This window comes from Saccopteryx bilineata, chromosome 5 (assembly GCF_036850765.1).
Source record: "Saccopteryx bilineata isolate mSacBil1 chromosome 5, mSacBil1_pri_phased_curated, whole genome shotgun sequence".
Classification (NCBI taxonomy): domain Eukaryota; kingdom Metazoa; phylum Chordata; class Mammalia; order Chiroptera; family Emballonuridae; genus Saccopteryx; species Saccopteryx bilineata.
In genome coordinates, this window is record NC_089494.1 from 119,915,545 (window position 1) to 119,932,821 (window position 17,277).

The window sequence follows — 17,277 nt, forward strand, 5'->3', positions numbered from 1 at the left end:
CCAATCTTCTATTGAAGGGCTTTAACATTTTATTCTTTATTAAATCTCATTAATACTATCAACAAAACCACCCTCAGATGCCATTAAGGAAAAAAAAATCGAATATCATGGATACAAAAGAAAGAGAGGTAACACAGCTAGATGAGGAAAAATCTATGGAGAAAAAATTTAATATATTGGAAACCTTGAAGCTAAATGACAGAGAATTCAAGATAGAAATCATAAAAGTCCTCCGAGATATACAAGAAAACACAGAAAGGCAATTTAGGGAGCTCAGAAAACAACTCAATGAACACAAAGAATATATGTCCAAGGAAATTGAAACTATAAAAACAAATCAAACAGAGATGAAAAACTCAATTCATGAGCTGAAAAACGAAGTAACAAGCTTAGCTAATAAAACAGGTCAGATAGAAGAGAGGATTAGTGAAATAGAAGACAAGCAACTTGAGGCACAACAGAGAGAAGAAGAAAGAGACTCAAAAATTAAAAAAAATGAGATAGCCCTACAAGAATTATCTGACTCCATCAAAAAGAATAACATAAGAATAATAGGTATATCAGAGGGAGAAGAGAGAAAAAATGGAATGGAGAACATACTCAAACAAATAATAGATGAGAACTTCCCTAGCCTGTGGAAAGAACTAAAGCCTCAAGTTCAAGAAGCAAACAGAACTCCGATTTTTCTTAACCCTAACAAACCTACTCCAAGACATATCATAATGAAATTGACACAAACCAACAGCAAAGAAAAAATTCTCAAGGCAGCCAGGGAAAGGAAGAATACAACATATAAAGGAAGGCCCATTAGATAATCATCAGATTTCTCAGCAAAAACTCTACAAGCTAGAAGAGAGTGGACCCCAATATTTAAAGTCCTGAAAGAAACTTTCAGCCATGAATACTATACCCATCAAAGCTATCCTTCAAATATGAAGGAGAAATAAAAACATTCACAGATACAGAAAAGAGGAGGGAATTTATCATCAGAAAACCCCCACTCCAGGAATTACTAAAGGGGGTTCTCCAATCAGATACAAAGAACAAAAAAAAAAAGAGCCAGAAGTAAAAGCTCCAAGAAGAGCACAATAAAGCCAAATTTAAACTGTGAAAACAACAAAAAGAAAGGGGGGGAGAAGATGGAGATTAACAGTAGCAAAGGACGATGGAGTGCAAAAGTACTCACAAAATAGTTCGCTACAATAAACAGGGTAGGGACCCTTTTCATTACTCAAAGGTAACCACCATTGAAAAAACCACCACAGAAGCACATGAGATAAAAAAGATAGCAACAGAGGAAAGATGTATGGAATACAACCAAATAAAAACAAAAGATAGAAAAACGAAAGAGAAGGATCAAACAAGACATAAAACTAACAGAAAGCAAGATATAAAATGGCAATAGGAAACTCACAAGTGTCAATAATTACACTAAATGTAAATGGATTAAACTCACCAATAAAAAGGCATAGAGTAGCAGAATGGATTAACAAAGAAAATCCAACTGTATGCTGCCTACAGGAAACTCATCTAAGTAACAAGGATAAAAACAAATTCAAAGTGAAAGGCTGGAAAACAATACTCCAAGCAAATAACATCCAAAAAAAAGCAGGTGTAGCAATACTCATATTGGATAATGCTGACTATAAGACAGCAAAAGTACTCAGAGACAAAAATGGCCATTTCATAATGGCCAAGGGGACACTGAATCAAGGAGACATAACAATTCTTAATATATATGCACCAAACCAAGGAGCACCAAAATATATAAGATTGCTACTTATTGATCTTAAAACAAAAACTGACAAAAATACAATCATACTTGGAGACCTCAATACACCGCTGACGGCTCTAGATCGGTCATCCAAACAGAGAATCAACAAAGACATAGTGGCCTTAAACAAAACACTAGAGCACCTGGATATGATAGACATCTACAGGACATTTCATCCCAAAGTGACTGAGTATACATTTTTCTCCAGTGTACATGGATTGTTCTCAAGAATTGACCATATGTTGGGCCACAAAAACAACATTAGCAAATTCAGAAAAATAGAAGTTGTACCAAGCATATTTTCTGATCATAAAGCCTTGAAACTAGAATTCAACTGCACAAAAGAGGAAAAAAATCCCACAAAAATGTGGAAACTAAACAACATACTTTTAAAAAATGAATGGGTCAAAGAAGAAATAAGTGCAGAGATCAAAAGATATATACAGACTAATGAAAATGACAATACGACATATCAGAATCTATGGGATGCAGCAAAAGCAGTGATAAGAGGGTAGTTCATATCACTTCAGGCATATATGAACAAACAAGAGAGAGCCCAAGTGAACCACTTAACTTCCCACCTTAAGGAACTAGAAAAAGAAGAACAAAGACAACCCAAAACCAGCCGAAAAAAGGAGATAATAAAAATCAGAGCAGAAATAAATGAATTAGAGAACAGAAAAACTATAGAAAAAATTAATAGAACAAGGAGCTGGTTCTTTGAAAAGATCAACAAAATTGACAAACCCTTGGCAAGACTTACCAAGGAAAAAAGTGAAAGAACTCATATAAACAAAATCCAAAATGAAAGAGGAGAAATCACCACGGACACCGTAGATATACAAAGAATTATTGTAGAATACTATGAAAAACTTTATGCCACTAAATTCAACAACCTAGAAGAAATGGATAAATTCCTAGAACAATACAACCTTCCTAGACTGAGTCAAGAAGAAACAGAAAGCCTAAACAGATGTAGTAGTAGAGAAGAAATAGAAAAAAACATTAAAAACCTCCCCCAAAATAAAAGTCCAGGCCCTGACGGCTATACCAGCGAATTTTATCAAACATTCAAAGAAGTCTTGGTTCCTATTCTACTCAAAGTCTTCTCAAAAAATTGAAGAAGAAGCAATACTTCCAAACACATTTTATGAGGCCAACATAACCCTCATACCAAAACCAGGCAAGGATGGCACAAAAAAAGAAAACTACAGACCAATATCTCTAATGAATACAGATGCTAAAATACTAAACAAAATACTTGCAAACAAATACAACAACATATTAAAAAAATAATACATCATGATCAAGTGGGATTCATCCCAGAATCTCAAGGATGGTTCAACATACGTAAAACGGTTAACGTAATACACCATATCAACAAAACAAAGAACAAAAACCACATGATCTTATCAATAGATGCAGAAAAGGCTTTCGATAAAATACAACACAATTTTATGTTTAAGACTCTCAACAAAATGGGTATAGAAGGAAAATATCTCAACATGATAAAGGCCATATATGATAAACCATCAGCTAACATCATATTAAATGGCAGTAAACTGAAGGCTTTACCCCTTAAATCAGGAACAAGACAGGGTTGTCCACTCTCTCCACTCTTATTTAATGTGGTACTAGAGGTTCTAGCCAGAGCAATCAGACAAGACAAAGAAATAAAAGGCATCCATATCGGAAAAGAAGCAGTAAAGGTATCACTTTTTGCAGATGATATGATCCTATACATCGAAAACCCCACAGAATCCACAAAAAGACTACTAGAAACAATAAGCCAATACAGTAAGGTCGCAGGATACAAAATTAACATACAGAAGTCAATAGCCTTTCTATATGCCAACAATGAAGCAATTGAGAACGAACTCAAAAGAATAATCCCCTTCACGATTGCAACAAAAAAAATAAAATACTTAGGAATAAACATAACAAAGAATGTAAAGGACTTATATAATGAAAACTATAAACCATTGTTAAGGGAAATCGAAAAAGATATAATGAGATGGAAGAATATACCTTGTTCTTGGCTAGGAAGAATAAATATAATCAAGATGGCTATTACCCAAAGCAATATACAAATTTAATGCAATTCCCATCAAACTTCCAATGACGTTTTTTAAAGAAATAGAGCAAAAAATCATCAGATTTATATGGAACTATAAAAAACCCCGAATAGCCAAAGCAATCCTAAAGAAAAAGAATGAAGCTGGGGGCATTACAATACCTGACTTCAAACTCTATTATAGGGCCACGAAAATCAAAACAGCATGGTATTGGCAGAAAAATAGACACTCAGACCAATGGAACAGAATAGAAAGTCCAGAAATAAAACCACAGATATATAGTCAAATAATTTTTGATAAAGGGGCCAACAACACACAATGGAGAAAAGAAAAGTCTTCAATAAATGGTGCTGGGAAAACTGGAAAGCCACATGCAAAAGAATGAAACTGGACTACAGTCTCTCCCCCTGTACAAAAATTAACTCAAAATGGATCAAAGATCTAAACATACGACCTGAAACAATTAAGTACATAGAAGAAGACATAGGTACTCAACTCATGGACCTGGGTTTTAAAGACCATTTTATGAATTTGACTCCACAGGCAATAGAAGTGAAGGCAAAAATTAATGAATGGGACTACATCAGACTAAGAAGTTTTTGCTCAGCAAGGGAAACTGATAACAAGATAAACAGTCAGCCAACTGAATGGGAAATGATATTTTTAAACAACAGCTCAGATAACGGCCTAATATCCAAAATATACAAAGAACTCATAAAACTCAACAACAAACAAACAAACAATCCAGTAAAAAAATGGGAAGAGGATATGAACAGACACTTCTCCCAGGAAGAAATACAAATGGCCAACAGATATATGAAAAGATGCTCATCTTCTTTAGCTATTAGAGAAATGCAAATCAAAACTGCAATGAGATACCACCTCACACCTGTTCGATTAGCTATTATTAGGAAGACAGGTAATAGCAAATGTTGGAGAGGCTGTGGAGAAAAAGGAACCCTCACTCACTGTTGGTGGGAATGTAAAGTATTACAACCATTATGGAAGAAAGTATGGTGGTTCCTCAAAAAACTGAAAATAGAACTACCTTATGATCCAGCAATCCCTCTACTGGGTATATACCCCAAAAACTCAGAAACATTGATACGGAAAGACACATGCAGCCCCATGTTTATTGCAACATTGTTCACAGTGGCCAGGACATGGAAACAACCAAAAAGCCCGTCAATAGATGACTGGATAAAGAAGATGTGGCACATATACACTATGGAATACTACTCAGCCGTAAGAAATGATGACATCGGAACATTTACAGCAAAATGGTGGGATCTTGATAACATTATACGAAGTGAAATAAGTAAATCAGAAAAAACCAGGAACTGCATTATTCCATACGTAGGTGGGACATAAAAGTGAAACTAAGAGACATTGATAAGAGTGTGGTGGTTATGGAGGGGAGGGGGGAATGGGAGTGGGAAAGGGGGAGGGGGAGGGGCACAAAGAAAACTAGATAGAAGGTGACAGAGGACAATCTGACTTTGGGTGATGGGTATGCAACATAATTGAACAACAAGATAACCTGGACTTGTTATCATTGAATATATGTATCCTGATTTATTGATGTCAACCCATTAAAAAATAAAATTATTATTAAAAAAAACAAAACAAAAACAAACAAACAAAAAAACCTTTCTGGGTCTCCATCACTTCATTTTTAAAATGAAACTAGTGACGGAGGACAATCTGATTTTGGGTGATGAGTATGCAACAGAATTGAATGACAGGATAACCTGGACATGTTTTCTTTGAATATATGTACCCTGATTTATTGATGTCACCCTATTAAAATTAATAAAAATTTATTTATTAAAAAAAAAAAGAAAGTCAGTTAGCCAACTTTTGCCTATGGAATGGAACATGGTAATATTTACTGTGCATCTGTTTATTAAACCTGCAACCAAGACCCCAATTCTCACATGCTCATGCTCAGTCCAAATGTTGGCTTTATGATCTTGGTTTTGCAAAAGAGTAAGCATAGATTAAATGGTTAAATAATACAGGTCATGTCTCAAGCTGATGAGTAGTAGACAGGGAATTGAATAGGCTTTACTTACTCACAAATTAGTTGCCACCCACACTGGGATGAATAAATTTTCTCAGTTGTGACTTTCATTTCCCTCATCTCAGACACCTAATTTGTCAGCTTCCCTTTGCTCTTCCATTCCTGGGGTCCTCCTGTCTCTTATTCCCATTCTGAGGCAGCATTTGGAGAACTTTCTTCTTCCATGGACTTTGAACTGTGCAGGACTGACATGGCTCCTGGAGTTGACTTGGATCTTTCAAGAAAAGTCTCAGAAAAAGGCATTCTTGAACTGAGCCATTGATACTGGGCCCTCCTTTCTTATTTCAGACCTTGCTTGACATCACACGTCACTTTGAATATCCTTCCTTAAAAATTGGATTCTCAGTAGAGCTCCTTGTGCTTTACTATGAATTTAATGTATTGCATTCTCCTAAAAGCTTTTCTATGGTTGGGCAGAAGATGAGTTTTTACATGTAGTGCCATAGGCACATGATGACAAAAACTGTCAGGTCAATGCCTTTTGGGTAGATAATAGAAGAGAGTGAACACAGGGATCACTCACCTCAGTATAGAAACTTTAATTCTGTAATCATAAAAAAGTTGACAAATGTCTCCAGGTCTTAGTTGAACCCCTTTAAAACCTGGGGATACTAATGCCTTGCACTCCCACCACTGGGTTGCCCTCACCGCATCTCATCCTATCCCAAGGTATACACAAGACTGCTTCTCCCATTCACTCACTGTCTATCTGTGAGGCTGAAAACAGAGGGTGTGTACACAATTGCTGAAGAATAAGCATTTATTATGGGTGGCTTGGCTCTATGATAGTTTAGACTTGATTGTCTCAAGTCCAGGAGGTTGCAAAAGATATGAGAAGACCCTGGAGAGCAGGGGCATAGGGTGTGGAGGACATGAGACTGGTGACTCTGCCCACTGAGAAGGGGTAGTGGCTGCAAAACACATTCTAGAAGTTTAGAAAGACGTGTGAAAGTGCAAGATTGCTCCAAACGGACCCCAACTGCAGTCCTTACAGGGTGGTCTGCCCCTTTCTCCAGCTTGTCCTTGGACTGTCAGTCACTGGGCACCTCATAAGAGGGAGCTTCCGAAAGCAAACATGTCCCCTGCTGCCAGAGCTGAGGCCAGGCCAGTCATTCCAAGTCCTTGCTTCCATTAGGACAGACGATTTGGAATTTGCCAATCACTGAGATGTTGAAATGCAAATTGTTAGTTTAGGCTCTTAGTCCCTGGGAAGGGTCCCTCGGCCTTTACTCAAAGTTTTTACTCAAAGCATTGTTCCAAGGATAGCTTGTGAACTTGCACTGTCGGGGCAGTGGAGCTAGGCACCAGCTCAAAGGCAACACACTAGAAAGACCACCCCCATTGGAGAAAGCTCTTAAGATTCAAAATGTGTGTGCTTCATCTGTGAACACCACCTTGGCTTTCTCATTTCTGGCTGCCTAGCACTCGGAGCCTTTCTCTGTGTGAGATGGCCAGTGTGGAGAGGGTGCAGGGAGGTCTGGCTCCCTCAGCACAGTCAAATCAGACTTCTCCGAGGAGAAAAGGGAGGGCTGGGCCAGGGCAGCCACTGTGAGGCCTGGGACTCCTGGCATAGCTTAGAAGGAAGGGGCAGAGAGGAGAGTGTTTTGGGGGAGAAGAGGGCCTCAGGCCAGATCAAAAGCTACCCTCCATGAACTTTCCAGAAAGAAACACAGATAAGGAAAACCAGTCAGATTCTTCTCTACCCTCAACTCTTCCAGCACACCTGTCCCCATCCTCCAGTGGAAGACAAAGACTTTTAATACATTGAAAATAAAACACACAACTCAGAAACCACCTGCCCTTTCCAAGATTGACAAAAATAATTAATTAAGTAAAGTCCTTCACCACAGTTTTCCCTTCTGTTACAGACACTGTCTGGCAAATGAAGAAAAACAGACCATTTACCCACAAAACTAAGCATGATTTCTTCTTATTATATAATTAACCAAACACAATCGTATGTAATAAAATTACACAGACCACAATTACACAAAAGTAATGATGCTGTGGAGATGGCAATGACTTTCACATCAGTGAAAATGAAAGCTTCCTTGATTAAAAGTTAAGGTATGGTGGGAGATGTCTATTGATAAATGCTTTCTCTATTGATCAGCACTTTGCAGAGGCTGTGCTGGCTGATGAAGTTGGACACTTAGCCCTCATCATCAATAAAGACTAAATAGGCAGCAACCACAACACACAGTGTCTTTTATTCTCAGGTCTCTCAACCAGCAAATTCTAATGAAAAACACAGTTTATCACCCAGATGTCCAGCCCATTAAACAGAAAAAAGATAAAGTAGAAGAGCCAGGAAGTACGTGTGATTTGATGACAGCCTCGTGTGTTGTGGCAGGAACAGGAAGACTGCCTTCCTTCCTGACTTTTGTTTAGGAAAGAAGCACCCTTCGTTGTTCAGGTGCCCCACACCTCTAACCCAGTGCTTGCCACATGCTCTGTCATGGCGACCGACCACCCTCACTGGGCAGTGCTGTGAAGTCCAAGACACTGTTAAGTATAAGACATGCCACCGTGTTGTATGCGGATAAGATTAGGTAAATTTTGCCACTTAAACTATTACCATCAAGTATAAAATGTATCCAAATACTACCGATTTTAAAATGAAAAGGAAGTGTCTTGCATCTATGAAATACTTGCAAGCATGTTCCTTTCTAATTCTATGTTCTTTCACATATGGCGTCCCACCAACTCATTACATCCCCACTCCTCCTTCCCCTCAGCCAGGTCTCTGTCCTTTAAGATTCAGCTCAGCACTACTTCCTAAAAACCTTTGTGACCTCATTCTTCCCAGGCAGACTACACTGCTGCTGCCACATGTCCCACAAATAAAGGCACACTTCTTGGTCATTTATTGTACTTTACTGTGATGGCTTATTTATTCCCTGATGATAATTGAGCAAAGACCATATATTGCCAACACACAGGCTTGCAACTGACACATACGATTCTCCCATTTCAATAAATGCTGTTTCAGCCAGGGTGCGTAGCAGCAGAGATATGAAAGAGGCAAGCACTAGAGGAGAAACACAGCAAGCATGATCAACCTTGCTGAAAATTCAGAATCAATCCTTTTTTCTTTACTTCTCTGCAGTATGCCTTTGGATCTAGAAACTTTCAATATAAGTGGAGTCAGACCCCAAGAGAATCAAAGAGAGAAACTAAATTTTGTGCTAGAGGGTTTCAGAGTGAACATGCTGATTCTCTCTCTCCAGGGTCTGGTCTGCTCTGAGACAAAGAATAAATGGCTTGGGCATTGTAACAGCAGCACCAGTCACTCAGGGATTATCTGTGTGCTGCCCACACCTCTGTGCAGGATTCCTGCAGGGCCTGCTGCCCGTCCCCTGTGCGAGAGAGAATACCACTGCACTGAGGAATGTGATGGTCTAGAACAGAGGTTCCCAACCTTTTTTGGGCCACGAATCGGTTTAATGTCAGAAAATATTTTCACGGACTAGCCTTTAGGGTGGGACGTATCACATGACCGAGACAAGTGTCAAGGGTGAGTCTTAGACGAATGTAACAGAGGGAATCTGGTCATTTATTAAAAATAAAACATCGTTCAGACTTAAATATAAATAAAACAGAAATAATGTAAGTTATTTATTCTTTCTCTGCGGACCAGTACCAAATGGCCCATGGACCGGTACCGGTCTGTGGTTCGGGGGTTGGGGACTACTGTTATAGAAGAAAACAGATTCCTCACTCCTTTTTTCTATGCTTTTTTTCTGGCTGTACTCTTAACTTCAAAATAATCAAATGGTGTTTATGCACAAAATTTTAATCCTTTCACAAATTTGTAGGTTGATTTAATTTGCATATCTCATTTACTGAGAATCAACATGAAGAGAGACTCAACTAATTTAAACCATTTTTCTCCGGGTCTGAAATCCTTTCTGAAATATTTTCCATTAGGCGACTCAATTATGTCTAATGTGGCTAATGTCAGTGGGTTAGAATTTTGTTTAAAGATAAGCATATTTTGAACAGTGACGATGGGGAGGGAGGAGAGTTAGGAGAACAGAAGAGAAGAGACAATAATTACCTGTCTTTGATGCTACACAGATCAATGTGTAAATCACTAAAATTCCCCAGGGAACCTTGCTGAACTGAAATGAGGTCCTTGGGCTGGTTATCAATAAAGATGAGTCTCATGCAGCCTTGGAAAGCCATAATAGGATTTAAGCATTGGGAAGCGGTGAGATTGTCAGGGCAACCTGTGGGACAGAGAAAAAAATGGAAAAGAATGCAGAAATGATCAATCATTGCTTTGGCGACCTATCAATGGAAGACCTTGAGGTCTAACTATTGTGGTGGTTTTTCATTCACAGCAGTGTGCACAGTTTAGTTGTTAATCCTAGCATTTTCAGAGAGGGGACAGGACTAGTTTCAAAGGGGGCATAATCCATCACTGTGCAGAACAAACAAATGTGTTGGAGGGAGTCCCAATGCTATATCACATGTGGTATCTCACACTTCATTTTTTCCTCTTGGTGAGCTATGTGCCGTTCTTCTGCCTGGTACACTTCAGTTACTCTAGGGCCACAACATGCTATGACTATGCAGGTATGTCAGTGTTGTCTTGAAACACACTTCCAAATGCACAAGTCAATTCTGAATTACACTTTCAAAAGATATTATGCTTTGGGTAAGGATGGTGAGAGAGTAATTATCTGGTTAATTGTTAATATTAACGTACTCAGTTCCTAACAAAGGTGCCCATAGAAACTGGAATTTTGAAGTGATATGCAAAGCAAATCCAGATACTAAAGATACTAAGGGTTTAAATGCACAAAATTATAGGACTGTAAAAGCACCTGTGAAAGGTTAACATTATACCTTTTTTAGGAGTGATCTTTTAGCAATATGTATCATGCATTTTTAGCATGTTCGGCCACCTGGACATACCTACTCCTCATTAAGACAAGTAGAAAGCAAACAGGCATACCAGTGCTTAAGCTCTTTATAAACTCCATCCCAATTGTTTTAATAGTCTCAGACCATATGGGGATGCAAACTTGGAAACATGGCCATAACCCATAAATAACTGGGGATTATTTCAGCCATCTCTTTGCAGACAGTCACTGCTGGGCTGAAGCCTGGCAGCTGGTTAACAGCTCACAAGCACACACAAGATAAAATGAAGAGAAATATTATGACTTCTAATTGAAGCTGTAGAGAGAATTTATGTAAGGTGACTATTATTATTCAAACTCATTTTTCATCTTTATTAAGTTTACAGTCTATGTGTGGAATATATCTTTTTAAAACATTGTTCAAATCATAGATAAATCTTTATCTTATAAGCCCAGTGCCCTTAAGAACCGACTCTAAGGCTACTTCTTCAACTGGGGTAGGGGATTATTTTTACTTTGAGGCATTGGGGGGCTTACATGTCATAATTATTGCTTGTTGTTTTTCACAGAAGTACAAATAAGATTGGTTTTCTCTCTCTGTTGAAAGTGTTGCATGTGATACAAATCACTATTCTCTGAGATCTATCTTTGGGGCCCAAGACCCTCCTTCTCACAGCTTTTGGGCTACATTAGTTGTCACTAGTGGGTCACGGAGAACAAAGGTTTGGGTGTAAATCCTGGTTTTACTACTCACACAAAGCATTCCATCTAAACAAACACTACTCTCCCTGTCTGTAAAATGGGATTATTATTGCATAATTTACAAAGTCACTACTACATGAATCAATTGAGCTAAGATATGGACAGCATACTTGGAGAAGAGAAGCATTCTCTTCTTAAAGGAATTATTGTCGTGCCCACTTGAAGAGGATTTAGAGTGAGGGACAGATCCTTCTCCGAAGCTCTAAAAACACAGCACAGCTAGATTGCTCCACACCATGTACACTGAGTCTGTCTCAAGTTCCCCTTCAATTGCGGGGTTTAACCATGTGTCACTGGTCCGAGAGAAGTCATTTGTAAATTCCATTAGACACTCCACTTTATAATTTTACACATAATTTCTCTTTACTTTTCTGATGGTAAAAGGACTGGCAACCGCAGACCAGCCCCAGTGCGTGCCTGTATTTATTACAAAGATTGAAGCCAGTGTGCCCATTCCTTGCCAAATAGGAAGCTCTGTGCTATAAAAAAAACCTAGACCTCAAAGGATGCTCCCAACAATTCTGGTTTGTTTTCCCCACTGCTTAGATAGGATGTTCAGGGGTCAAAAGTGTCTTGTTCACAGTCAGACAGTTATTGAGATTAATTACTTTTTAGAAATCGTTTCTGAAATATAAATAAGTGACTGTTTATATTTTAAGTGAGGCATTCATTTTCTTAGTGCAGGAAACACCTTGAACAAGACTAAATGAAAATAGATAGGCATCTATAAAAATGCCGTAGGTTCCCACTCATATGTTTTTCCACTTTACCAGTTGCCCTGTGCTTCTGTCTCAGGAGAGGTTCCCAGGACTCCCCAACACTGGAGAGGGTGGGGTCTTCACGGATGCTCCATCAGGAGCCACATGGTCATGATCATGGGCCTTGTAGGTCTTCCTGCTTCTAGCTGCCCCGCCCGTGGCATGGTCCCCAGGGGTGTGGAGACTGGGACAGCCAAGTGCAAGAGGAGTGTCCTAGATAGGTGAGTGTGCAGGCTGTCCTCTGTCTCCGGACATTTCCTCTTTCAGCTTTTCTGACTGTTGGTCGTTTCTCCAAGTTTTCAGCTGAACTTTCCCTTTTGAATGTGATCACAGAGTTCGGCAAGGCTATAAAAATCTCAGAGCTCAAGTTCTTCTTCTCAGCCTGACCTAGATAAATTTATATCTTCACAGCTGTGAGAGAGTTTGTTTCCCATTATTTTGGGCTTGAGGGAGTGGAGGACTGTGCCTCTGCAAGTGCTTGTGTGGGAGGGTGTGTGTGTGTGTGTATTTTGAAGAATAGTCTCATTGACAAGGAAAGAATCATGACAGTGAAATAACTGTCTGCTGCATTCTCCTTCCTTCCTTTATTTTCAACTCAAAACGCTGAGAAATTTACCTCCAAAGTAGTAATTATTGCCGGAATAGATCTGCATCCACGTGGTGTCCTGAGCCGGTGCCGCTGCCTCGTTATCCAGGCTGAGAGTGATGCGGTTCCTCCTGGCGTTGATGCTGACTGAATGCCACAGGCCATCGTCCAAGTTGCTGCCTGCAGAAGGAACAGGGGGATGGGCGTGGGGACGATGGATCTGGGGCTCCAGAGGGCAGGAGCCTTTCCCTTCCCGCTGTGGTCCCTGTGCATTCCAGGGTGGTCCCCGCTCATCATGTTACTCAAACCGAACCCTCAATTGCTTCACAAGATTCAAGATTCATTTATCTTTCCTTTTTCTTTTCTTTTTTAAATCACTTAATTCTATTCTATTTGAACAACTTGAGGTGCTCGCTTTAACACATAAAAGGGAAAACAGATTTGTGCAAACAAAGGCATGCAACACAGAAATGAACCTTTTGCGATATAAACACGGATTCAAATGCTGAGAAGGAAAAGCTCTCAAAATGTTCCTGGAAGTTTCATCTCTGGGTGGTCAGCTGATTACAGATAGTTTTTGTTTTTTTTACATTTTTCTAGGAATGGTTTATCTCTTTTTAAAGTAAAAATAAACCACTTTTGAAAGCAGAAATGGAAGAGAAAAGTTAGTCTTTGCACGCCAGGCAGTTGGAGAGAAATAACAGACTGGTTAATTCCACCCTTGCCATAACTCCTCATGTGACACCAGCTGAGTGACCTGCCATCACTGAGTTTGGGTTTTATCGCCTCTACTGCCATAACTGAAACTCTGTATCATTAGGGGAATCAGCTGTGATCAGGAAGGAAAATCCCAGGGCGGTTGAGGGCACAGTGGATGTTATTCAGAAGTTCATTTTTCTCTTGCTTTCTGGCCAGGATGTCTTTGGTCTGCACTGCATCACTAGCCTACCTTACTGAGGTCACTGGATTGGAAATTAGTCATGAGGGTATCGACTGTTTCCTCCAAAGCTTATCAGCTGCAAAGGGCTTGTTGAAGGAAACAGTCCTACATCCAGTCCAGCCACAAGGATTTCTCTGTGGCAAGAGCAGAAACCCACACATTTCTACTCTCACTGGATATGTAATGTAGTCTACTGTTCTCTGTGTCAAGCTGTCTTATTTCCTTTGCCTCAGTTTTCTCTCCTGCAAAATGGGGACTATGGCACAGTGACAAGCTATTGTGAGAATTATACAAGTTAACACAGTGGCTCATGTAGAACAGATCATATCACATCATAAGAAGATGATGCTTGCTAAAAAAAAAAGGAAAACAGCATCTACAAGACAGTCCCTGCACTAGTGAGCATGGACAGCAACATCACAGGATCCTTATTCTGAGGTCAGCCATTGCCAAGTGAAAAAACATGTGTAAAGTGGGTAAAAACCCTGCCCTTCTCATGTGTCAGGCTAGTGGGGTAGACAGCGAAGCAGGCCAACACCTGCAGTTCTGGGGACAGTAACTGCAAGGCAGAGAGGAAGGGAATGAAAGCTAACAAATGCCATGTGAGGAGCCTGAAAAAGGCTTCACACAAAGGGTGGTAACACAGAAGTGGTAACAGTTTAGGAATATTTTGAAAAATGAGCAGTTTGCTACTGCTAGAGCAACAGTTCCAGCCAATAGAGAACCTGATAAAGAAGCCGAGGCCTGGAGTGGGAGGCAGCAGAGAACAAGAGGAAGCAGGTGGGAAGAAGTCACACTCACCTAGGGGCTTCAGTTTCAACCAAGTCTTTGACACATGATTCTGGCAGGACTTTACCAAGCCATTGATCAGAATTTCTGTGGGTGGGTCCCTACATATTTGCATTTTAAAAAAAGCCCTTTCCCCACCCACAGGTGACTTTAATGTGCAACCAGGAATGAATATCTTGCTTTAAAACATGGGAGTCCATGAGGAGTCTTTAACAATGTAATGACCTGGCTGGATGGGCACATTCAAAGACTGGGCAGCAGGTAACAGGAACTAGGTAGGAGGACACAGGCTGGAAGCAGGACTGTTGGAACCTAATGCCTGTACAACCCCAAGAGAAAGAATGATGAAGGTCTCAGCCAAAGTAACAACAGGGACAACGAACAGTGAAGGGTGGTGTAAGATCTATTCCTGGAGGTAGGAAAGATCAGACTCAGTAGAGCCTCCTGGGGCATCCCTGAAAAACCAGCTGGGAAGAATGCATTCACAGTCGGAGCAGAGGTCAGCAGGGCTTCTCAGAACAGCTATAGATACTCTCGTGCCCCTGAGCCTTGGATGGCCAGAGAAGATGCTCAGGAAGAGCACAGTGAAGGGCTGAGGGCCCAACTGCATGACAGCAGGGAGCCATGCCCCACATACTCAGAACAGCCCAGATGGAAGGGGCCTTCCTGCATGTGCAGACAGCTCCCTGGCTGTCAGTCTTTCCTCCAGCGCTGAATACCTGCTGGGGAAAAGGGTGTTCATTTTGACCATCCTACCTTCTCCCAAAGGCCAGGACTTGAGTCTTAACCACGGGGATTCCACTAATGAGGTAGAGGCTGGCAGGTGTTTCCTGGGGATGAACATTTGACTTCTGTCAGGGGCATCAAAGGATATAGACAGCCACAGGTCTTTGCTTTTTTCAAACTTCATTTGCATAATACTTTAAATATATCTGCATACCAAATGAGACTGCTTTTGGCAAAAGACTATAGAATGGGCTAGGAGTCAGGAAGAGGTTCAACAAATAAGGTGTAAATAGCCCCTAAGGGCCAAGTGTCCTGCTGGTATCAGGTAGAGTAAGGAAGGAAGTACACAGAAGACACAGGGAGTGTCTGTCTAGTTGGAGATCCATTCCCTAGTTACCCTACAGGTGGAACAGGCTGCACGGTAGAGTTCTGCTCTGCGGGTTGACAGGGCCAGAGTGTTCGTCTTCTGATTCTGGCTTTCTTCCCCTTCCAACATCACTGCCCAGTTTATTTTTAACTTAACTATATATATGTATGTACATTTATTTTTCAGTTACAGTTAATATATATTATTATATTAGTTTCAGGTGTAAACCCAGTGATTAGACATCACATAAATTTTTAAAAATTTTATTTAGACAATTAATTTTAATGGGGTGACATTGATCAATTAGAGTACATAGATTCATAGAAAACATCATAGAAAAGATCATTTTGACATTTGATTATGTTGCATACCCATCACCCAAAGTCAAATTGTCCTCCGTCACTTTTTTGTAAGTTATTTTTCCCTAGTGAGAAGGAAGGAAGGGGCCGGAGCCGCAAAGGGTGTGGAATAACAAAAGATTTTATTGAGTAGAGAGTGCATCCCACCCGACGAGGTTCCCTGGCCCTGAGGAAAGATGGAGGCCAGGGAAGTCGCAAGTGGTGACTCGCGTGGTAGATATTTAAAGGGTCCCTAGGGTGGTTGAGCTAATATGACATGGTGAAATCTCACTGGCTAGCAGATGGTCGCTTTTCTCCAAAGGACTCCTGGAAAGTTTCTTTTGGCGCGCTTGGTTGTGGGCGGTCCTAGCCAAAGTTCCCAGGTCTGGGTTCCCCATGTGATTATCCCCCATTATTCACTGACCTTACATTTTTATTTGGTTTTCTTAATGCTCCTCCCCTTCCCCAATCCCCTCCATCACCTTCCTCTCCCTCCCCTTGGTAACCACCGCACTCTTGTCTAAGTCCATGAGTCTGAATTTTGGGTGTCCCATCTATGTATGAAATCACACAGTTCTTAGTTTTTTCTGATTTACTTATTATCACTCAGCATGTTATCAAGGTCCATCCATGTTGTCGTAAATGATCCTATGTCATCATTTCTTATGGCTGAGTAGTATTCCATAGTATATATGTACCACATCTTTTTTATCCAATCTTCTATTGAAGGGCTTTTTGGTTGTTTTCATGTCTTGGTCACCGTGAACAATGCTGTGATGAACATGGGGCTACATGTGTCTTTATGTACCAATGTTTTTGTGTTTTGGGGGTGTATACCCTGTAGACGAATTGCTGGGTCGTATGGTAGTTCTATTCTTATTTTTTTGAGTAACCACCATACTTTCTTCCATAATGGTTGTACTACTTTACATTCCCACCAACAGTGGATGAGGGCTCCTTTTTCTCTACAGCCTCTCCAACATTTATTATTACCTGTCTTGTCGATAATAGCTAATCTACAGGTGTGAGGTGGTATCTCATTATAGTGTTGATTTGTATTTCTCCAATAGCTAGTGAAGATGAGCATCTTTTTATATATCTATTGGCCATTTGTATTTCTTCCTGGGAGAAGTGTCTGTTCATGTCCTCTTCCCATTTTTATTGGATTGTTTGCTTGTTTGTTGTTAAGTTTTATGAGTTATTTTGGA

At 40.1% G+C, this 17,277-nt stretch overlaps 1 protein-coding gene across 3 annotated transcripts in view; it reads right to left on the reverse strand.

Moving 5' to 3' along the window:
- The window catches only part of CNTNAP5 (contactin associated protein family member 5), an 884,141-nt gene that overhangs the window by 364,558 nt on the left and 502,306 nt on the right, over window positions 1-17,277 (reverse strand). For 2 of the 3 annotated variants that reach the window (XM_066280703.1, XM_066280701.1), the window contains exons 9-10: window positions 12,940-13,089; window positions 9,993-10,164 (exon numbers count right to left, since the gene is read on the reverse strand). In XM_066280703.1, the coding sequence (XP_066136800.1) occupies window positions 9,993-10,164; window positions 12,940-13,089 (322 nt within the window). The remainder of the gene's footprint in view (window positions 1-9,992; window positions 10,165-12,939; window positions 13,090-17,277) is intronic. The other variant, XM_066280702.1, reaches the window with a different exon arrangement.